Source organism: Nicotiana tabacum, chromosome 22, assembly GCF_000715075.1.
Source record: "Nicotiana tabacum cultivar K326 chromosome 22, ASM71507v2, whole genome shotgun sequence".
NCBI lineage: Eukaryota > Viridiplantae > Streptophyta > Magnoliopsida > Solanales > Solanaceae > Nicotiana > Nicotiana tabacum.
In genome coordinates, this window is record NC_134101.1 from 213,235,074 (window position 1) to 213,258,355 (window position 23,282).

The window sequence follows — 23,282 nt, forward strand, 5'->3', positions numbered from 1 at the left end:
TTCATCAAAGCAACAAAGAATCACCATTTATAATTTAATCCTTGTACCATCCCCACAATGTAAAGAACAAGATGACTCAGAACAAAACTGTGACAAATGCCGTCTCCCTGACGACCCTTGAGCTTAAAACTCATTTGATAAACAAAACTTCTCAACATAATCACCGACACTCCTACCCTTGCAGGAGGACTCAAATGCAACATTTCTAATATACACATTCTACAAAAACAGAAGGGTTTTCCGTCTTTGCTCACACACTTTCAACCAAAGTGACAACAGGCTGATGCATGACCTCAAAAAGCCCAAATGAATGATGTTTTATGAGAAAGAATCGAGAATGAAATATGACACACGCGAAGCTACAGCCTAGCAGCTTCATTGCATTGGAGAAAATTGTCATCCTCCATACCACTACGATGATAAAATGGATTGCAGTGCTATCTGCTGCTGAGGCTGCAAGGATGACCATGTTGAGGCTAGTGTGGCTGGTGGTAATGTTTGCTGAAGCTGCCTCAACAGATTAATCATCCGACTAGCGGTTTGCTCTGTAGCAAGGTCCTTACCGGCACATAGAACCTACAGAAGAAGCATATTTGCAATTACACAAGGGCGCTTACTACATGAAAATCAGTAAGATGACGGGAAACATAGGACAATCATGTTAGCTGACCATTCAACCCATCTAAAGGTTAGCTGACCATTCAACCCATCTAAAGGTACACAGGGGAAACACCAAAAAAAAGAAGAGAAGAAAAGTGTTCGCTGGAAACCCAGAATAAAGAGATGAGTAAGTGGGTGCTCCCCATCTCTTGCCTACTTTCCCCTCTCACCACCAAAGAAAACAAAATTAGAGACCTCCTCCCCCACCCCCAACCCCAGCCCAAAACAAAAAAGGAAACAAAAAAGAATCTAAACATCGCACTAACTGAGAATGTAGATCCAACCACTGGTTCAAAATGGGGAATCTAGTTTAGGACTGCTACCTTTTTTACAAGTAATCAACCTATAACAAGAAGCTTTAGTAACTCACCTCGGCAAAAACCAACACAATTTTTGGAAGGTACTGATTGTCAGGACCCAGAAGTTCTCGGTCTGACCTGCAAGCAGGAAAATATGGTAAAATGTAAAGACTAAAGAAACATTAAAATATCATATGACATGCCGGCTTGAGTTAAGTAAAGCAGATTGGTGAATGCAGAGGCGGGTCCAGGGTTTAAACTTTATGGGTTCAACTTTTAAGATTTTTAACATTGAACCCATTATATTTTTAAAGTTATCGGTTCAAATCTATTATTTTTGCAATTTTAATGAATTTTTACATATAAATTTCTACTCCGCGTCGAAAGTTATGGGTTCAATTGAACCCGCAGCTATCACATTGCATCCGCCTCTGGGTGAATGGCAAAACACGTCAAGGTGACTCAGTCAGATCAACCACCCATAGATCAAAGAAACATGCAACTGTTATATGAATGATATTGATGCAGGATACAACTGGCGCAAAATGAATAGAGAGGATTCATATAACTGAATCCAACTAGCTTGGGAATTAGGCATACAGAGACTCTTCCTTAGATGTTTCGTCAAACTTAATGAAAGCCATAATAAACCAAATGATATCACATAGGCTCCAGTTTGACTTCTACAAACCTCCTAAACAAGTTACAATTTTGAGATGCTACTTCAAATATTTAGCTCCCGTTGAAAGTAGCTTATTATTTTAGTTATAGGAAAAATAGCTTGTTATTCTCAGATCTGGAACAGCGCAATTTATTTGCACACAGGCATCTAATTATATGAATGATGCTGATGCAGGGTATTTGGAGCAATAAACAACTGCTGAAAGTAATTAGACAACATATGGGTTGACAGACCAAAACAAAGTTGCCTGAATTCTTCCACCATCTCTAAAGGTAAGAAAAAGGCCAAAAGTTAAAGCAAATTCATATAATACCTTTCAACCATTGAACAGAGTTGGTCATGAACAACCTTGGCCTCAATCAGGTCACCTTTTATGGGAAGGCAATTCAACCAAGCAGGAACAACCTGCAAAAAGTCATAAAAATGAGAACTTCGACAAAATTATAACAGAGTACCAAGTAGTAGAGGAAAATGAATTCTCTACGTGTAAAGGTTACATAGGTTAGAAAATATTTGACATGTACGCACATGCAAAATCAAGGACAGAATAATGAAAACAAGAACACTTCTACACAGTAAAGTATAAATTGACTTTTTTGCAGAAGCTAAAGAACAAAGAGATTGAAAGAAAAACAGATGATTGATCTAGACTGACACCCCCCCCCCCCCCGAAAAAAAGAAGTTGTTTATTGAAAATGTTTTGACAGCCGATCTGATGATTTTGTCTTGAAAGTAACTATATCTCTGTAGGATTATGAAAATGGTAGGAGTTACAACTTACAAGCACGGGAGTAAATCAGAAAAGTAATAATTATGCTCTTAATATTTGATGCAACTGAAAGTTCATTGCTCCATCTCAAGAATATCGTAGCGATAAATATACGAGCATATCTAACAAAAGAAAAGTTTGGATTTCCGGAATACTATACCTGGGCTGAGTCAATACTGTCACGATGAAATTGACATATCTTCCCCACTGCTGAAACAGCATTATCATATGCCATTACATTCTCAGGTTGAAGAGCATTAGGATGCCTAATAACGACATTGAGCCTTGATAGAGCCTCTGAATTATTAAGGTCATAAATGTAATCAAGATAAGAACACAGTACTCCCATCTCAGTTGAATAATCCGAGCAAAAAAGTAAAAGAGGAACAGTTTCAAAAACAGTCAACTATATCATACCTCCAACAAGAGGTTTGAAAACAGAACCCCCATATTCTGCACATACACCAAGTCCATACACAGCAGCCTGAACAAAACATTATTTGGATTCAGTTAGATATAACAGCATGTGAAACTTGACTGGAAAATGCTACAACCAATAAACATTATACAAACCTGCCGGACATCCGGACTTTCGTCATTGCATGCTTCCAAAAGGAAAGGTAGATATGTGTCATAGTACCTATTTTGCACATGAAAAAACAGTCAGATCTAACACTTAAGAGTACTACCAGCTCAATTTTAAGACAAAGCTATAGACGTACTTTAAAGCTGCTTCACGGCACTGCTCTGCAACGTCATCAAAGATACAAATTGCTATCCTCCTTTCTTCAGCTGTTTTATCCTTGCCCTTAATGGATGCAAGTGGGGAAAGGACGGAGAAAAAAGAGTTATATAACGAGATGCAAACAGCATAAAAGACAGAGTTGTATCAAATAACATGAGGTGATCCTTACCCACATAGGCATGAGATACGATGAAAGTTCGTCAAAGAAAGGCAAGAAGGCTGCCTTGAATGTCTTGATAAGTGTGCCCAATATTTCACCAACCTAATCAAAAGAGATAATGAGATTCACCAAAAAGACATAATAGATTCCAAGGTTTGAGATATGTATCAAGATACACCACTCTAACTCATTTATGAACTTCAATCTTATGTTAAAAGCATACTTGGTCAAAAACTTCTTCTTCTTGCTCATTTTCCTCCCTTAGCAACTCATTTTCCTCGGCATCAAAGTCTTCAGCTTTGGCCCTCTCTGCACGTTCTCGTTTTCGACTTGAACTGGCTGTGATGACCTGCTTTATCTCTTCCACAATGCTTCGGACCTGACCTTCATCCAGGTGTAGTCCAGAGATCTGAAAAAACAGCAAAAGAGGATCCTAATAAGATTAAACGTCTATGCCCCGCATAGAATTCTGACAGAATCACATACTGAAAGATACATTAAGCCTTGTGCAAGTGCAAAGGCCATTTGACAGGTTTCTAGTAATTACTTCTAGAAATCAAGCTCTAGTTCTCCCTCATGTCTTACTCTGTCTCCAATCCACTTTTCTTCAATATATATCACTAATATTAATTTTACAGGCATATTGTTACTGCTCTGACATATTTTCAGCTACTAAGCTACCACCCCCGCTTCTAGCTTTGACTAAACTAATGTAACAATTTATTTGATAAGTGACTAAGCCTAATGAAACATTCCATGCCATAGCCTAACGGCCAGTAAGCTGCCTAGATTTGTTTTTTGGGGGAGTGGGGGCTGAGGGCAGAGAGGCTCTCTGATTAAAGATCCTCTTTTTCCAGTCAATCTGACATCAAGTTGATAAACTGTTACATTTGCCGGTTGCACTGAGTTTTTGATCAAGGTGCTTCTGTAGAATTAGAATGTGAATTAGGTTTGACTCCATGCACAAAGGGTATTTAACAAGATAACTAATCAAGCATGTTGCAGTATTTATTGCATATAAATAAATCTCTAATTTCCAATGTGAGTGCCGTTACTCATTAGCTACATCTAATAAAGGCAAAAGAAAGAACTTAAATGACTAAAAAAGTAAACATAAATGGCCACATAACAAACCACACAACAACAAATGCTGCAGAGGCTAGTTTTCTCATCATACTGTTAGCTTAAAAGAAAGTCTTAAAAGAAAAAAATAAGCTTATAACGGTTAACATATCATCAAAAGAAACAAAAAGTCTTAAAAGATTAACCAACCTGCACACACTCATTAATTGCATCTAACATACTTGCACATATTTCTGTATCAGGCTCCTGCATGAGATTGCAACCGAAATGTCAGAAACTTCCTATCCCAACACAGGTACCATAATCACTTTCTACAGAAGAAAGAACACCATAACAACATCAAATAACTAGAGAGGTCAACCTTATGCAAAGCTTCAATCAAAGCTGGTATAATGTAGTCGGATAATTGCTTGACATAGGACTCATTTCGGCCCTGAGCAATCCCTTTTTCTACAGCCAGTTTAGCAGAACGTAACAGCTCCGGCATTGCTATAAGCCAAAATAAAATAAAATATCAGTCTTCACCCAAAAGAAAATCAATAATTGGAGAGCTATGGAAAACCAAAGAAAGGTATAGAAAAGGAAGAAACCTCACCTGACACCGCCGCTTTCCTTACTTCCTCATGGAAATAGAATTTGAGAAGTGGAACTAACGTCGGAGCAACCTATTTAATGCATTAATGTCCCTTGTTAAGTGGGATTTTTACACAACAGCATGTATAAAGAATATGCAAGTGATTATTAATGCCAACCTGATCAATCCATGGGTAGAAACCTTCCTTTAGCTCATCAGCATAGCAGCATAGCATATTACAAGCTGTAGCCTTCTCCTCTAAGACGCTTGTCTTGATGCCTATTCTTTTATCCCCAAGAGTTATGGTCTCCATACTGCAAGATATGAATCTTAACTAAGATCTGACAGAACTCCAAAAGAGAGCCAATATAATTCATAGGTCCATAAGAACAAAAAATGAGAACAGGTCATAAACGTTTAGAACATACAGCTAAGTTTGTTGCATATCAGAACTTTTGAATGTAAGAATGAAGTTATTATCCCTTAATTAAATTGTATCAAGCAGGGATGCAAATGGGCCAGGGCAGGGCGGGCAAGCCTTAAACCACTAAAGTTTTAACTCACCCCGCCTGCCCTGTTCAGCATTTTTCAGGAATTTGCCCTTTTCTGCCCTGTCCCATCTATGTGTTCTTTCATTTCCTTTATTTCTATGAATTTCTCACTGCTTTTACAGATTCATATACAAGTTTAGTATCCCAAAACTAATCTGTAATTAGAGAGTTTTGCAACCTCCTTAAACACTTGAGTCCTTCCATTTAGTTATTTTTTACACTCTTATTATTCAACTTAATAATACCCCTAATTAAACTTCCATTTATTGGTTCGATTTGAATACCCCTAATTATAATATAACTTAATAATTCAACTTCCATTTATTGGTTCGATTTGAATACCCCTAATTATAATATACACTTGTACAAGGAAAAAAAGAAACAAAGTGAAGGAAAAAAAATGGAAAAGGAAAAAACCGACAAAATATAAACAGAAAAACCAACTATATTCGGTTTGGTTAAATTTTATTAATTTAATAACCATAATTGATTTAGTTTTATTTAATAAAAAATTCCTTTAAGCTGAATTATATACACTTTCTGCTGAGACAGTCTCCTAAGGTTTTACTTTCTCTCTCTTCGGCTAACGGTCGACTTCGACCATCTCCCTCTCTCTCCGACAAACGTCCTCCACAGGCGAGCCGGTGCAGGCCTCTTTGAGCAGCGGCCCAGGTAGTTCATTTTCCCTATCTCTTATACTCTCTCTTTCGATCTACTCCTCCACTGAGGATTTGCTGAACTCATGTTCGGTGATTGTTCCGCCTTTTGATTTTTTATCTAACAATTTGCCAAACTCTTTTCTCTCGCCATTTTCTTCTCAAGTTTTCCCTCTTTAGAAGCTCTTCCTTAATCTCTCTAATTTCATATAATCGATTCACTTGGGTCTCCATTGCTCTTTAGTCTAAGATTCGATCAACCTCCAGCAAGTAAATTCCAGCGGCTCTCGTTGACATTTCCGCAAACACCTACACAGTGTTTAGAAAAGCGATCGCTTCGTCGCTTAAAGCGCGAAGCGACAGTGTATCGCTTCAGGCTGCTCGAAGCGATGCGATCTTGAAAAGCGCGCGCTTCACTAGCTGAAGCGACGAAGCGAGAAAATCGACGAAGCGATCACTTCTTTTACAAAAGCGCACTGGGCCCTTTTTTAAAAAAAAAAACTTGGGGTCTGTTTTTAATTAAACAAAAAAGACCCCTAAATAGTCACAACAGACCACTGCTTCTCCCGTCAAAACAGAGACATCAACAAAGGGCTAGGGTTGACCCCTTCTCTCTCAAGCTCGAGCTCGACCACCGCTTCTCCAGTCCAGGTAATTTCTTTCTCCTTTCTTCTTCATTTCTTCTTCTCCTTTCTTCTTCTCTTTTCTCCTCCTTTCTTATTTTTCTTCTGCTTCTGCTGCTTCTTCTTCTACTTCTACTGCTTCTTCTTCTTCTTATTTTTCTTTTGCTTCTGCTTCTTCTGCAGTTCTGCTTCTTCTTCTTCTTCTTCTTCTTCTACTGCTTCTTCTTCTTCTTATTTTCCTTCTGCTTCTGCTGCTGCTTCTTCTTCTACTTCTACTGCTTCTTCTTCTTATTTTTCTTTTGCTTCTGCTTCTGCTTCTGTTGCTTCTTCTGCTTCTTCTTCTTCTACTTCTACTGCTTCTTCTTCTTCTTATTTTCCTTCTGCGTCTGCTTCTTCTGCTTCTGTTACTTCTTTTTCTGCGTCTGTTTCTGCTGCTTCTGCTTCTGTTTCTGCTTCTACGTTATTATATTTCAGCATATAAAATTAATTATATATAAGTATTATTCTGCTGCTTATGCTTCTTCTGCTTCTTTTTGGCTACTACAAGTCGATCCCTATCCCTAATTGATGAAGATGAAAGTGATCATGAAGAGGAGGGGGAAGAAGAAGATGACGAGCAATATGAAGATAATAGAGGAATTCAAGATTTTGACAATCTTGAAGAAGAAGAAGAGTAGAAGAATAAGATGTTGATTCTAGTAATTTAGTAGCTTTGATTTTGCTTGTCCTATGGTTTGTGGATAGTTTGTGGTACCTAGTACCTACTTTTAAGTATTTAAATTGAAGTTCTTGATTATTTATAATTTTACATTATGTTTTTTAAGAATTGCGCTTCACTTTAATAAAGCGTGCGCTTCGCTTTGCGCTTCGCTTTGCGCTTCGCTTTTGAAGCGAAGCGAGCCCTTGTCGCTTTTTTGCGCTTCGCGCTCTCAAAAACACTGCACCTACATTACATCCATTTTACAGCATCAGGACAATACAATAGGCCCTTCCCACGGAGAATCACTTTCCTTTGTTGTTCTTCTTAGAGAAAATTCAAGCAATCACCACTTCACACGTAGAAAATCTTTCACAACAACGTACGCCCTTTTCACTATTGGCCATCCTTCAATCTCTCAGTCAAATTCTCTTCTCCAATTTTGATATCCCAATACAATCCATACGCCTAAATATCGACTGACGTACTCACAAACATCGCCTAGACAATTTCTTGCATTAGTTACTCCATTTCATATAGTGTACATTTTATATTGTTGGGGCTATACCAGTGGTAGCGGTGATAGCTCCTTCTGGTTTTTGGGTCGTGGTATTTTCTGTGTTTTCAGGAATTCTTGGAGTATTGGAGACAAGTTGGGCGCACGAGCACTGGCAAAGGAGAGCAACCTGGGTGAGTGTCAGCAAGGGCGGTAGGAAGTGGTGCGTGAGCGTACAACTACATCGAGCACAGCAAATCAGCCACAGGTTTTGTTATCGGGAGTTGGTACCTCCTGTTTTACTGTTTCCCTTTTGGTGTTAGCTAAATTACTGTTACTTTACTTCGCAATAATTAAACCTTTCAACTAGGATACTAGTTACCACGTGTTTCCTTCTAGTTTGATTTGTGTACGTTGTGCACTAGCGAGTCTTCTCTAGATTGTTGTAGGTGTAGTGGCTGCAGTCTGGGATGATAGAATAAGGGCATGTCCTCGGGTGGGGCAGAGTGTGGGGCTGGGTTCAGGGGGTGGGTCAGGTAGCAGGGGAGGTAGAGGGGGCAAGGGAGCCTATAGGTTGAGAATCAGGTCATGGAACATAGGTTCATTAACGAGTAAATCCATAGAGTTGGCAAAAATCCTGCAGAAGAGGAAGATTAATATAGCGTGTGTCCAGGAGACTAGGTGGGTCGGATCGAGGGCGAAAAACGTGGATGAGTATAAGTTGTGATACTCTGGTGTCCAGAGGGGTAAGAATGGAGTGGGTATCCTGGTAGATAACCATCTTAGAGAGTCCGTGGTAGAGGTCAGGCGGGTGAATGATAAACTAATGACTATTAAGTTGGTGGTGGGTGAGGGTACTTTAAATGTCGTTAGCGCGTACGCACCGCAAGCAGGCTTGGATGAGGATATTAAAAGGCGTTTTTTGGAGGGGTTGGATGAGATTGTTCGTAGTATACCGCCTTCTGAGAGGTTATTCATAGGAGGAGATTTCAATGGTCATATTGGGTCATCTGCAGGTGGGTACACTGAGGTGCATGGCGGATTTGGTTTCGGAGAGCGGAACGGAGGGGGCATTGCACTGTTGGACTTTGCCAAGGCTTTCAATCTAGTCATTGCAAACTCGAGTTTTACGAAGCGGGATGAACATTTGGTTACTTACCAAAGTTCGGTGGCAAAGACTCAAATTGACTATCTCCTCCTCAGGAGATGCGACAGAAGGTTGTGCGAGGACTGCAAGGTTATCCCAGGTGAGACCCTCTCGACGCAGCATAGGCTTTTGGTGATGGACATCTGTATTAGGATAAGGAGGAAGAAGAGGTCAGTACAAGGACGCCCCAGGATTAGGTGGGGCGCCTTAACTAAGGATAAAGCTAAGGAGTTGGAAAGAAGGTTATCAGCAATGGGAGCTTGGAGAAGTAGTGGGGACGCAAACACAATGTGGTCGACGACGGCGGACTGTATAAGAAAGGCGGCGAGAGAGGTGTTAGGGATATCTACGGGCCACAATGGTGGCCACAAAGGAGATTGGTGGTGGAATGCAGTTGTCCAAGGTAAAGTGAAAGCAAAGAAGGCGGCTTACCTGCGGTTAGTAGGGAGCACTGACGAGGAGGAGAAGAGAGAGAACAGTCAAAGGTATAAGGCAGCTAGGAAGGAGGCGAAGATGGCAGTGACGGAGGCTAAGACGACAGCTTTTGCTCGTCTGTATGAGGAACTAAGGAACAAAGGTGGGGAGAAGAAGTTATTCCGACTCGCTAAGGCGAGAGAGATGACCAGATTAAGAGGAGGTGGCAGACCTACTTTCATAAACTTCTAAGTGAAGAAGGGGATCAGGATATTATACTTGGGGAATCGAGGAATGCCGACAATCACCATGAATTAAGTAATTGTAGGGACATTGAGATCGATGAAGTCATGGAGGCAACGCGTAAGATGAGAAGGGGCAGAGCTACCGGGCCAGACGAAATTCCGATTGAACTGTGGAGGTGTGTGGGTAGAGCAGGCTTGGAATGGCTTACAGCATTGTTTAATGTTATATTCAAGACTAATAGGATGCTTGAAGAGTGGGGGTGGAGTACAATGGTCCCGTTGTACAAGAACAAAGGTGATGTCCAGAGCTGTAACAACTATAGAGGCATCAAATTACTAAGTCATACCATGAAAGTTTGGGAGAGAGTGGTAGAAATGAGAGTGCGAAGGACGGTGTCTATTTCAGACAACCAGTTCGGGTTCATGCCGGGGCGATCTACCACATAAGCTATCCACCTTATTAGGAGGATGGTGGAACAGTACAGAGATAGGAAGAAGGATCTCCACATAGTGTTTATTGATCTGGAGAAAGCGTACGATAAGGTTCCTAGGGAGGTCTTATGGAGCTGCTTAGAGGATAAAGGGGTCCCGATTGACTATATTAGAGTGATTAAAGACATGTATGATGGAGCTAAGACTCGGGTTAGGACAGTAGGAGGCGACTCTGAACACTTTCCAGTTATTACGGGGTTGCACCAAGGGTCTGCTCTCAGCCCATTCCTATTTGCCCTGGTGATGGATGCACTGACTCATCATATTCAAGGGGAGGTGCCATGATGCATGCTATTTGCTGATGACATTATTCTAATTGACGAGACAAGAGGCGGCGTCAACGAGAGGCTAGAGATTTGGAGAAATGCTCTTGAGTCTAAAGGTTTCAAGTTGAGCAGGACGAAGACAGAATACCTCGAGTGCAAATTTGGAGTTGAGCCGACGGAAGCGGGAGTTGAAGTGAGGCTTGACTCTCAAGTCATTCCCAAGAGAGGTAGTTTCAAGTACCTTGGATCGGTTATTCAGGGGATCGGGGAGATTGACGAGGATGTCACACACCGTATAGGGGTGGGGTGGATGAAGTGGAGGTTAGCGTCGGGAGTCTTGTGTGACAAGAAAGTGCCACCGTTACTAAAAGGTAAGTTTTATAGAGCAGTGGTTAGGCCTGCCATGTTATATGGAACTGAATGTTGGCCGGTAAAGAACTCACACATCCAGAAGATGAAAGTAGCAGAGATGAGGATGTTGAGGTGGATGTGCGGGCATACAAGGATGGATAAGATTAGGAATGAAGATATTCGAGAGAAGGTGGGTGTGGCCCCCATGGAGGACAAGATGCGGGAAGTAAGACTCAGATGGTTCGGGCACATTCAGAGGAGGAGCACTGATGCACCGGTGAGGAGGTGTGAGCGACTGGCTGTAGTGGGCACGCGGAGAGGTAGAGGACGACCTAAGAAGTATTGGGGAGAGGTGATCAGACAGGACATGGCGCGACTTAGGATTACTGAGGACATGGCCCTTGACAGGGAATTATGGAGGTCGAGCATTAAGGTTGTAGATTACGGGAGAGTTGGGAATATTTCTACAGCACAATAGAGTGAGACTAGCCAGTTAGGAGTTAGACTAAGAATGTCATTGGTCGTCTATTGATGCAGGGCTTTACCTTCTAGTTTTACTATACCAGCCATCTATTTCGTATTTCGTATTCTGTGTTTCATATCTCTTATATATTGCTGTTATTTTATTATGCATTTTTATGGTACTAATATATCGGCTCCTGTTGCTTTTTTGAGCCGAGGGTCTCCTGGAAACAGCCTCTCTACCCTTTGGGGTAGGGGTAAGGTCTGCGTACATATTACCCTCCCCAGACCCCACTTGTGGGATTATACTGGGTCGTTGTTGTTGTTGTTGTTGTTGTTGTTGTTGTTGTTCAACAGGTATTAAAATCAGATAAACAAGCCGAATATGACAGTTGAGCGACCGTGCTAGAAAATAATTTATCATGATAAATACTATGTCGGGCATTGATCTATTTGAAATGCAACTTAAGAACCCAAAATCAAACAAAAATTTTTCTTCACCCTGAGAAAACTCTAGTCACAAAGAATGATCATTTCCTTCCAACTCATGAAGTTATGCTGGGCATCTGCAGAATGGCATACGAAAGATGTGGAAACGTACTCCACAACAATTTCCTTAGACTGAAGTCAATACATTGTGAGTGTTATTGCTGTTATTTTAAATCAAAGAATAAAATATAGCAATTTATTTGGAATTCTGAAGGTTTCAACTTTTAGTAACTTTTTTACAAGGTTTTCTACTGTTTCCTGCCATTAACAGTTTAACCCAAGTCTGACCAGCATATTTCACCAATTTTATATTTTTTACCAACAAATTTCTACATAACGCAAGATACAAATTGACAAGTAACACCAGCTGAGACGAACCCAATCAGCAAGGAACTTCCAGTTAAAGGTACAAGTGTAAACTTCATTGAGAAAATATTACCTATCATCATCTGATTCATCAAGTTCATTGTCTGAATCTGCAGATGATATTGTCACATCGGGCTTTAGTTGAGCAGACTGTAATAAAGGAGGCATGACTACACTCATGTAAGGAAGGAAATCCTGTCCCAAGCACTTGCAAAGCCTGGCCCATGCCTACAATGAAATCAAGAATGTAGTGATGACAGTGTTCAAATAAGTTCTGTGTCTTTGGTTTCAAGGAATGCACCCAAACCTGCAACATATAACTAGTAGTAGGGTCATCCGTCTCCATTTGTGATCCTTGTAATGACATAAGCACTTCCATAACCTGTAAAGATAATAAAGTTTCATGTAAGGGAATTGATATCTACAATACAACAACAACAACTACGCCTCAGTCCCAAACAAGTTGGGGTCGGCGATATGATCATTCCCGAAATAAAGTAAAAGTGAAAGCAAAAAAAAAAAGATAAATATTTTTATAATAATGAAAGTTCTCTACCTAGTCTAAATCCTATTTCCAACAAGTAGGTATCACCTATATGGATCTTTATCTTCCATTATGCTCTATCTTTAGCTAAGTTAAACTAAAATCTCACTCATTAAAACTTGGCAAATTGTTCTCTATTGTCATACTGACCTGCTTAGCATCATCTCTGAATTTGTCCTTGCCAACAGCCATCCCAACCAAGCTTATGCACTCCATGGCTTTGGCTCGAAGCATGCGGTTAGATTTATCATTCGCATTTACCAAGATTGTTTTCAAATATGGCATTACAGCGTCATAGTACTTCTGGAAGTTCTCCTGTTGAATGTAATTTATCAACCATTGCAGTCCACTATGGAAATAAAAATATACTGGTATCAGAAAAACTGTAACAAGTTAATACCTGGGATGAATCAGCCACCGAAGCCAAAGCAGTTAATGCTCCTTCTTGCACCATTTGTTTGCCGTTCTGCATTTCAGACAATAGCAAAGAGCAGAATGAAACCATGAGCATCATTTGTCAGTACTAAAAAATAAGACACTATTATGCTATCTTGTAGAGTACCTGCAGAAGTACAAGCAGTTTGCTAACAATTCCATCTAAGTAAGGTGTCAAAATTTCTGGTGTGCAATTCTCACTGAAGTTGAGGACAGCTGATGCAGCATGTGCCTGCGAATAAAGCAAAAGAAAAAAAAAAAAGCAAAAACAATAATTAACTGCATTGACAACCAAACCAAGCAATAACATGCATAAGCACCATAACCAACAGTAACGTATATGATAGTTAAGTGCAGACTAGTTCCCAAAAAAAGTGGAAGCAGAAGAACACTTTTGAAGTTACAAAAACTCACCATCACCAATGATTAATCAGGTACTGAAAACATTCGCTACCCCTAATTATTAATCAAGTATAGTCACATATTATTAAAAAAAAAAAAAGCAATTTATCATTCTTCCCACAAGTGACAACAATCAGCTAAACCTCAATCCAAATTACGTTGGGTTCAATCTAAGTGTCAGCTCCGCTCTTTTCACACCCATTTCATTTCATCAATATTAATTTTTCCATAAGGCAAATTAAGGGTTCTCCAAAAACTAGAGGTACGTTTAAAAAAGGGGGAATAAAACTTCTGACCTAGTGTAAGTGTACAAATAAAAACAGCTACATCATAATCTCAACTAATTGGTGTCATATGTATATATCCTTTATTTGAGTTGTGTTCTTCTTGTTTCTTCAGATGACAGCAATCAATAATTAAAAATCCTACAGGGATGAAACCAATACTATAAAAAGTTAAGCCTTCGGCTCTCCTTTATTAAGCATTATCTTCTGCTACTGTTTAAAAGGGGCATTTCGCAAAGGTACAACATCTATAAAGGGTTCCAATTGCACTAGGACACACCTGTACTCGTGGATTTTGGAAATCGTCCATAGCTGATGCCAATGCCGGCAGTACTCTGCTGTGGTATTGCACTTGCAAATCTGGCCCCAAGTCAGTTGACAACTGGCCAATTGCATTAATAGCTGCCCACCTCACTCGAGGATGAGGATCTTGGAAACAGCTCAAAACCATGTTTACCACTTGCTCCAAATTCTTAATCATCACCTATCACAGGCGAAAAAAAAGCCACGGAAATAAAATCAACCAGCAAAGCAAAATAAGCAAGACTTAAATTGACAAACAGACAGAATTCAGACAGATTGCAGAGTAAAGTGTCTTCAACTCATACATAAATATACTTGCATGATTGGCAACATGGCACTGTTTAAAAACCAATACTAGTCCAATAAACTCCAGCTAGCTAACACTCGTGAAAATCACCAAAACGACCAATGAGGATCAGTAACCGATTCAGCTGTGCTATAGTAGCAAGTAAATAGCCATCAAAAAGCACCATCTTCACTATGATGTTCAACATAGATGGGCCTACAGTCATCAGAACTCACTCTTAATAACTACTCCCTCTGTCCTAATCTATGTGACATCTACCCTTTCCAGAATGTCCCGAAGTATTTGACACAATTCCATTTATAAACAACTTTTACAATTTCAGCAATATATGTAAAAGTACACTACATAAATTAACTTTTACACAATCAAACAAATATTTACTTTAACAGGTTCTTGCTCTATCATTAATATGATATACAAGTTAAATTGACATATTAAAATCTCGCATAAAATGGAACTGCGAGAGATAAAGACATATACAACAACTAAGCCCAAACAGTTGGGTCGGCTATATGAACCTTACTCCATATAAACACATCTCAGGCCAACATTATACAATATAAAAATAAAATGTACTAGAAGTTTTTTATAATTTCTACTGACATATAGACCTAAAGTAAAAGGTGCTAACAAAGTACAAAGACAAATGAAATAGAAAATTCATTAGTACCTTTGTGCAACCTTCAGCAATCTGAGCAAGTGCAATGAGTGCAGCATGGTGCTTTTGCCACTCGGGAGCAGCCAAGTAAGGAGGTAACTGCTCTGACGCAACAGGAACAATAGTACTACCGCCCAATGCAATCGCCAAACGATCCAAACACTCCTGACCAACACTGTAATTACTCGTCTCCCCTGCATCCTCATGCTCAACTTCAGCACTATGCCAGACGGGCTCATCCTCGATATCGAGCAACATCTTCATCAAAATAGCAAACAACCTACTAATAAACTGCGGCAATTTCCTCATCATTCCAGGCGCTCGTTCCCTCGCCTCAGCCAACGTAATCACAAACTCAATGGCCAAATGCCTCGTCCCCTCTTCTAAACTCTCTGCCTCGGCTACTTGCAACATTGCACCCACCACATCAACAAGTTGTCTCCTCAAAAACCTAGGCTCAGTACCCGCCAATTCAATCAACAACTCCAACGCCTCCTGCGCAGTCGCCTCCTGCCCACTGTTCAACGCCTCGGTCAGCGTCTTCATCATCGCAGGCAACAGATCCTGAAACCTATCCCTATCGTTCGAGCTCGATAAACACTGAATAAAATTAATCACAGCACTCAATCCAGCAATCCTCACATCAGGATTGGGCGAATGATTCAGCGTCTGCATAAACACTGAATGCAAATCCTTAATATACGGAACTAACATTTCCCCAACATACTGTGCCAACAACGCGAATATCAAAAACGCGGATTCCTGCAATTTAGGTAAATCAGAAGTAACACACTGAAACATAAACGGCAACAATTCCGGCCACTGGTTTTCGGGGAGAATCGAAGAGGCGAGTTCCGATACAGTATCGCACAACTTCTTAATTATCGATTTTGATTCTTCGCGTTGGATGCAAGTGAGGAGCACGGTTTTAATCCCCGACTGAGTTGACTCGGTGAGTTTGGGCCAAATGAACGAGTCGTCACGCGTGAGGAGCTTTCGTAAGAGAATTGTTGACATGGCGCGGGCTTCCTGGTGCGAGGAAGAGGTGAGGACGTTGGCGAGCTTCAGAGCGAGCGAATTCGGATCGTTTTGCTTGATGAGATTGAAAATCGACTCTGCTTGGGACCGTTGCTCGTTGGAAGCAGACATGAGATGAGAGATAAGGGTTTCAAAGGGTGCTGAATCTGGCCCGAGGATTGCAGCCAGTTGAGCTTGCTCCGCAGCCATGGCGAATGGAGTGAGTGAGAAAGATGTGTGTGTGTGTGAGAGAGAGAGAGAGTGGATATGGCTATGGAGAAGAAAGAAGGTGGCGGTGAGTTTTGAGTCTTGTGAAATTGGGGTTTTGTTTTCTCTCTCACGCACAAGGGATGAGGGAAGTGTGTGTCGCTATGAATATATAGAGAGGCGTGATTCGTGAAACACACACTGGCGCACTCTTTTTGGACTTCGTGGAAATAGAGAGAGAGAGTGGGGATTAGGAGGGTTTTTTCGTTTTGAATTTTTTATTTCATTAAAAAATAAATAAAAGAATAAGAAATACTAAAAGGTTCTCCCTCGTTTATTTTATTTTATTTTACAAAAGAAAATACAACTTGTGCTGACAGGGCGGGCAGACATGACATGATTAGCCTATCGGGTATTAAAATGTCTTGGTTGTAATAAAAGATAGATAGAAGATAGTATATATTTTGTGGATTCAAATCTTGGGGTAATTTGCTTGGTGAGATAAGGGATTAAAATTTTGGTAAAATTATGAGATTATTTAATTCCATATTTGGTGTATAATATTTTTTTATTTTGAGATTAGTAATTCTAGGATTATTTATACCACAATTATATGTAGTATTTTTATACCACACTTTATATGAGGCTCATTTTCCCTCTCTAATACTTTTCTCCTAAATTTTTTAAAGAAAGTCAAGGTTAAAATTGAAATTAAAATTTTATCCCGATTTATATAATTTACACAAATACATTTTATATTATATCTCATTTTCAGTCCTGTGAACCAAATATTTATGAATAAAAGTGTATCCATTAATTAGTAATTCTGTTATTATTTAATTCTCATAAGTTATTTCATAATCAAATGACACTACAATTTACCATTGAACATATTGTGCTTTAGATATTATGATTCAAAATTCAATATTTATTGAATTTTAGTGAATTATATATATATTGTGTCAGAAAAATTGGAAATCAGCTAAACCCGCACTCTGGTAGCAACGATCATCACACCTCCACCGGATACCTCTAGGAAACATTTCTTTTACTCTATTTTTATAAATTAAGAATTTTAGTCACATTAAAAAAAGAATGAATTAGGTAAAAGTTTAGAAAAATACACATTGTTAAGAAAAATACGAACTTGTATTGGAAATTAGTGAAAGAAACGCAAATTGAGAATTAATGAAATTTTCGTAATTTCCTGGTTTCTTAAAGGAATATCGTAAAAATTTGAACTGAAATGGTAAAAATTTGTTTCCAAAAGAGTTCGAAGAGGAAGGGAAGGAAAAAGAAGAGGAAACTCAAAAGGAGGAAAAAATGGACAAATAACGGGGAAAAAAAGGAGGGGGTTGGGGTTGTGTGTGTGGGGGGGGGGAGATTGGAGTTTTTCTTCCAACATATGAAAGGGAAAATTATTTTGCCGTTCTCTCTATAGTGAGCAAAGAGTGGAATTTTTCTCGTTTTTTCCTCATTTTGTATTTCCTTTCCTCACTTTGTTTACTCTAAATAAAAACAATAGAAAGAAAATCTGAATGTTAATGAATTAATATTTTGAGTCTTTTCATACTTATCGGTCAAACAAAAACTAGACTATAGAATTTGGTCGGCCTCGTACTTTTCTCTTCATTTTAAAAAAAAAAAAGAAATATAAAAGGAGGGACAGAAAAAAGTTAACACTATTGAAAATGGTGGGGCTAATTAGCGGCAAACGGAGAAGAGTATGAATTGGAATTAGCTGTTACTTAGGTGTCAAAAGTATTATAAATAGCTTATATATTGAATAATTAATTTTTCTCGAATTATCTTACGTGGAAATTTTCGTTCTTATACTATATAGGAAACTATATTACCAAATATGTTCATAGTTTGCATATTACCCTTCATGTTAATAGTATTCCTACAAAATATAGACAATGCATTAAATAAGGAATCATTGTAGCTGTAGGATTCCTTATTTAGGCGCGCTAAAATTGGAAAATTAAATATTCTTCAAGATCTTCCACAACGCAGATCACGCACATGCATAATTATCGTTGGCTTCACTCTGATCCTTCACAACGCAGATCAAGATTTTCCATACTCTGTTTTTGCGATACACTCTGTTTCCAGAATTCTCTCTACATCTCTCTCTATCTCTCAATCCCAAATTTCAGTAATACAAAGCAAAGGAAAAGAGAGCAGCAATTCCACCATTGACAGCCATTAAAAAGCTTGAAAATTTTGAATTCAAAATTGGGTTTTCAAAAATCATTATTTGTTTGGATTGGGTGTTGTTGAAAATAATTGGGAATATGATTTGGAGTTTATATCTCAATTTTGAGGGGTTTTGGTGAAGATTAGACTTGGTTTTGACTGAATTTCAGATTGAAGAAGAAGTATATTGCATAAATTGTAGAAAATTTGTAGATTGTTGTTTATTTATTTATTTTTTTATTCATTTACCTATTCTATGAAAGTTGAACAACAGTGTATAAAAATTATATTTAAGTGGCTGATTTAGTACTGTTTTGGACAAAAATATGTATCAAAAATGTGAAACATACATTTCAGGGGGAGCATGCCGAGTCCAAATATGTACCCAGTTTATAGATATTTTGTAGATAAATTGTAGATTATTTGTATTCTGATTGTAGATGCTTTGTTTTCTGTTTTCACAAATCAAAAACGAGTAAAACTTCTACAAATCTTCTGCAAAAAACGCAATAATGTCGAAAATCTCAATTATGCTACAATTGAATGAGAATTGGGATATTAAAATTCAATGTACCCAGTTTGTAGATATTTTGTCGATAAATTGCAGATTATTTGTATTTTGATTGTAGATGCTTTGTTTTCTGTTTTCACAAATCAAAAACGACTAAAACTTCTACAAATTTTCTGCAAAAAACGCAATTATGTCGAAAATCCCAATTATGCTACGATTCTGTGATTCTCCTATATGCTCTTAATACTCTTTACGAAACTGCTATGCTAAATATGGAATCCAAAAAAACATGCTGAGGGGATAGATCTTCCTAAGAAATTTTGTAGATAATTTGTAGAAACATTGAAATTATATATTTTCATATTAATTTTTCAAATGATATGTAGTTTTGTTGTAGATTAAATGTAGAAAACAAGCCATTGTGAGTCTTATTTGACTCATTCCTCACATTCAACCTATTCTACAAATTCATGCCTCTTTAAATACAATACAACCATACTTTCTTAAATTTAAAGGTATAGCAATATATATAACTTATAAAACATCTTCTCATCTGCACAAGTTAGCTCCAAACAGACGAAGTGGAATAACAAGCTCTCATCAAAACTTTTAACACAAAAACACAAAGCTCAAAAATAAATAAACAACAGTCTGCAATTTATCTTCTTCTTCTTCGAGTTTCAATCTGATATTCAGCCAAAACCAAGTCTAATCTTCACCAAAACCCCTCAAAATTGAGATATAAACTCCAAACCATATTCCCAATTATTTACAACAACACTCAATCCAAATAAATAATGATTTTTGAAAACCCAAATTAGAATTCAAAGCTTCAAAGATTTTTAATGGCTGTCAATGGTGGAATTGCTGCTCTCTTTTCCTTTCCTCTTATATTACTGAAATTTGGGTTTGCGAGATAGAGAGAGACGTAGTAGAGAATTCTCAATTCTTTGCAACAACATCCAATCCAAACAAACAATGTCTTTTGAAAACCCAAATTCGAATTCAAAGCCTTGGCTATGGAAGAAATAATAGGATTTTGATACAGAAATCGTGGGTGTGGGAGGGAAACATGGGTGAAGGTGTGGGAATTGGAGAGAGAAACGTGGGGGGAGTGGTATTAGAATGAATATATTGTACCATTAAATTATGAGTATAATTAATACCCTTAAAAACTACTAATGGTATATAATTGGTAATTAGATATACTAAATATAATTATATCAAACCTTAAACATTGAGGGTAATATAGTTTCATATATGGCATGGGAATGTAAAAATTCCTTAAAAGAAATCAAAAATGTTGTGCGGAAGGATCACTCAAACTCATCAACGGGGGGCTCATTAGGGATGCCCTGGGAACTTGGATTACGGGGTTTGTTGGTAATATCACTACAAAAAAATAGCATGGAAGCAGAATTACAGGCACTTTTCCATGGATTACAGTTAGCAATTAAGTTTAATTTGGTTCCACTTGAAGTAAACATTGACGCCTCAGAGGTAATCACAGTTTTAAGAAATGAAAATCTCATCTACACTAATATTATCTATGTTTGCAGGCATCTGCTCTACCAGCTCCAATATCTGCATCTCTTTGATGTGTATAGAGAGTAAAATGGGGTAGCAGATAGGTTAGCCAAGCAAGGTTGTATGATGGAGTACTCCACATCACTAACTATTTTTGTCTCACCACCCCATTTTTCTTATCGAACAACTAAGAGCAGATCGGTCAGGCGCTATAACACTCCGGAAAGTACCACCCGCTCAAGTATGGCAATCTGTCAGGCTTGACATTCAAACACCACCTTGTGACGACCCCGCCGATCGTCTTAAGAATTAACGCCCGATCCCCTATTAACTACTTTCCACGAGTTTATTTCTGCTATTTTGATTTGTCGGGATGTTCGGTTTTGAGTTTCGGAGAGTTTTGGGACACTTAGTCCCTAAATGAGAGCTTAAGTGTTGGAAAGTTGGCCATAGTCAGAACAATGTGAAGACGGCCTCGGAATGGAAATTTGATGGTTCTGTTAGCTCCGTTGGGTTGTTTCAAGGTTAGGAGCGTGATCGGATTGTGTTTTGGAGGTCCGTAGCTAATTTAGGCTTGAAATGCCGAAAGTTTAATTTTTGGAGTTTCCGGTCCGATAGTGAGATTTTGATCCGAGGGTCGGAATGGAATTTCGGAAGTTGGCATAGCTCTGTAGTGTTGAATGTGATGTGTGTGCAAAATTTCAGGTCATTTGGACGAGGTTTGATAGACTTTTTGATCGAAAGCGTATTTTTAGAGTTTTTGGAATTCTTAGGCTTGAATCCGATGAAAAATAGGTGTTTTGATATTGTTTTGAGCGTTCCGAAGGTTGGAACAAGTTTGAATTATGTTTTAGGATTGGTTGGTACGTTTGGTTGAGGTTCCGGAGGCCTCGGGATGAATTCGGATGGTTGACGGAAATATTTTTGGAGTTGGAAGTTTGCGGCATCAGTTGGTCTTCTGTCATAACCGCACCTACGGTTTGGGTCCCACATGTGCAGAGCCGCAGAAGCGGTGGGCAAGCGCAGATACGGATTTGGGGAGGATCAGCAGGTTCCGCAGATATGGGTAATTCACTGCAGAAGCGGTACCACACCTTCGGAAGGGTAACCGCAGATGTCGAATCTAGGCCTTAAGTGAAAAGTCGCAAAAGCGACTGTTGTTCCGCAAATACGGGACCGCAGATGCGGTCCCTTGACTGCAGATGCGGAAACAGCTGGGCAAAAATATGAAATTTCGAGGGTTTAGTTTCAAAAGTTGGAAATTCGATTTGGAGCTCGGGAGAGGGCGATTTTGAGAGAAAATTGAAGAGGATATCATTGAGTAACAATTCTTTAACCCTTTCTAGTTTTATTCCATCAATCTATTGTTAGTTTCATCATTTAAATTCGGATTGGAGATGAAAATTGGGGAAAGTTGGAAGAAAGTTCTTAGACATAGAATTCGATTTTTAGTTGGGAATTTGACCTTAGATTTGGATAATTTTGGTATGTATGAGCTCGTGAGAGTATGAGGATTCTGAAAATATAAATTTTACCCGATTCCGAGATGTGGGCCCGAGGGCATTTTGGTCATTTTACTTAATTTTGAGTATTAGCTTAGAATTTCTTTGTAGAATCAGTTACTTGAAGTGTTATTTATATTATGCAATTGAATTGAATAGATTTGAGTCATTTGGAGTCGAGTACTCGTGGCAAGAGCGTGGTTTCAGATTGATTATTTAGCCGGTCCGAGGTAAGTGGCTTGTCTAACCTTGTGTGGGGGACCTTCCCCTTAGGATTTGTATTGTGTTAATTAAAATACCTTATACGTGAGGTGACGAGTGTGTACTTGTGCTAATTTTTGATAATCTGGTTTTCATTAAGTAACTTTAATTGTGTTTTCCCTTTCTATTTATTCAACTTGCACTTTCAAACCTGTTGTTAGTTAGAGAAGCATGTCTAATTGACTTAATTGCTTTATTTGCGTTAACTGCCTTATTTGTATTACGTGAAGCATGCTAGGTTAGAATTGTCTGTGTTGCCTTGTTATGAAGTTGAGTTTATTTGAGTATTTCTTGTTCCAATATTGTGTGTTTTACTTTGAGACTACGGGGCGGCATCCTGGGAGATCCCCTGTACGCATTTACAATTTGAGCTGAAGTGCGGGATACCGAGAGATCCCCAGCACGTATATTGAGGATACCAAGAGATCCCTAGCATATATTGAGGATACTGAGAGATCCTCGGGATACCAAGAGATCCCCGGGATACCAAGAGATCCCCTATCATACATTAAGGATACCAAGAGATCCTGGGGATACCAAGAGATCCCTATCATACATTAAGGATACCGAGAGATCCTCGGGATACCAAGAGATCCCTATCATACATTGAGGATACCGAGAGATCCTCGGTATACCAAGAGATCCCTATCATACATTGAGGATATCAAGAGATCCTCGGGATACCAAGAGATCCCTAGCATACATTGAGGATACCGAGAGATCCTCGGGATACAAAGAGATCCCTGGCATATATTGAGGGTACTAAGAGATCCTCAGGATACTGAGAGATCCCCGGTTATTTCCTTGTGATTGTTTTGCCTCTGTTTCTGTTATTGAATTCCGTGTTTTCCTGTATTAAATTTGTATTGTTAGCTTTCAATTGTATCGCTTATCTTAT

General features: G+C 38.8%; 1 protein-coding gene across 2 annotated transcripts; it reads right to left on the reverse strand.

Annotated features, from left to right (window-relative positions):
* On the reverse strand, window positions 1–16,616 carry LOC107775544 (uncharacterized). Of its 2 annotated transcripts, none has more exons than XR_012704931.1 (20): window positions 15,173–16,616; window positions 14,173–14,376; window positions 13,334–13,438; window positions 13,172–13,237; window positions 12,922–13,086; window positions 12,535–12,609; window positions 12,301–12,455; window positions 5,151–5,286; window positions 4,994–5,063; window positions 4,760–4,887; window positions 4,588–4,644; window positions 3,539–3,724; window positions 3,325–3,417; window positions 3,133–3,218; window positions 2,984–3,050; window positions 2,828–2,894; window positions 2,571–2,707; window positions 1,903–2,046; window positions 1,031–1,130; window positions 1–576 (listed from the first exon to the last, which is right to left on the reverse strand). XR_012704931.1 is itself a non-coding variant. In XM_016595292.2 (20 exons), exons 1-20 carry the CDS (start codon window positions 16,385–16,387, stop codon window positions 412–414), a joined length of 3,336 nt encoding a protein of 1,111 aa, XP_016450778.1. In that variant the 5' UTR covers window positions 16,388–16,616; the 3' UTR covers window positions 1–411. The 2 variants fall into 2 exon arrangements, 1 of the variants encoding a protein (XP_016450778.1); XM_016595292.2 differs by having other exon boundaries at window positions 1,031–1,097; window positions 1,955–2,046.
* Between the last annotated feature and the right edge of the window lie 6,666 nt (window positions 16,617–23,282).

Coding starts and splice junctions, on each gene's coding strand:
- LOC107775544 (XM_016595292.2), bottom strand. CDS start 16,387: ATGGCTGCGGAGCAAGCTCAACTGGCTGCAATCCTCGGGCCAGATTCA. Junction 13,087..13,171: donor CGGTGGCTGATTCATCCCAG/GTATTAACTTGT, acceptor TACATTCAACAG/GAGAACTTCCAGAAGTACTA. Junction 12,456..12,534: donor CTACTAGTTATATGTTGCAG/GTTTGGGTGCAT, acceptor ATTTCATTGTAG/GCATGGGCCAGGCTTTGCAA.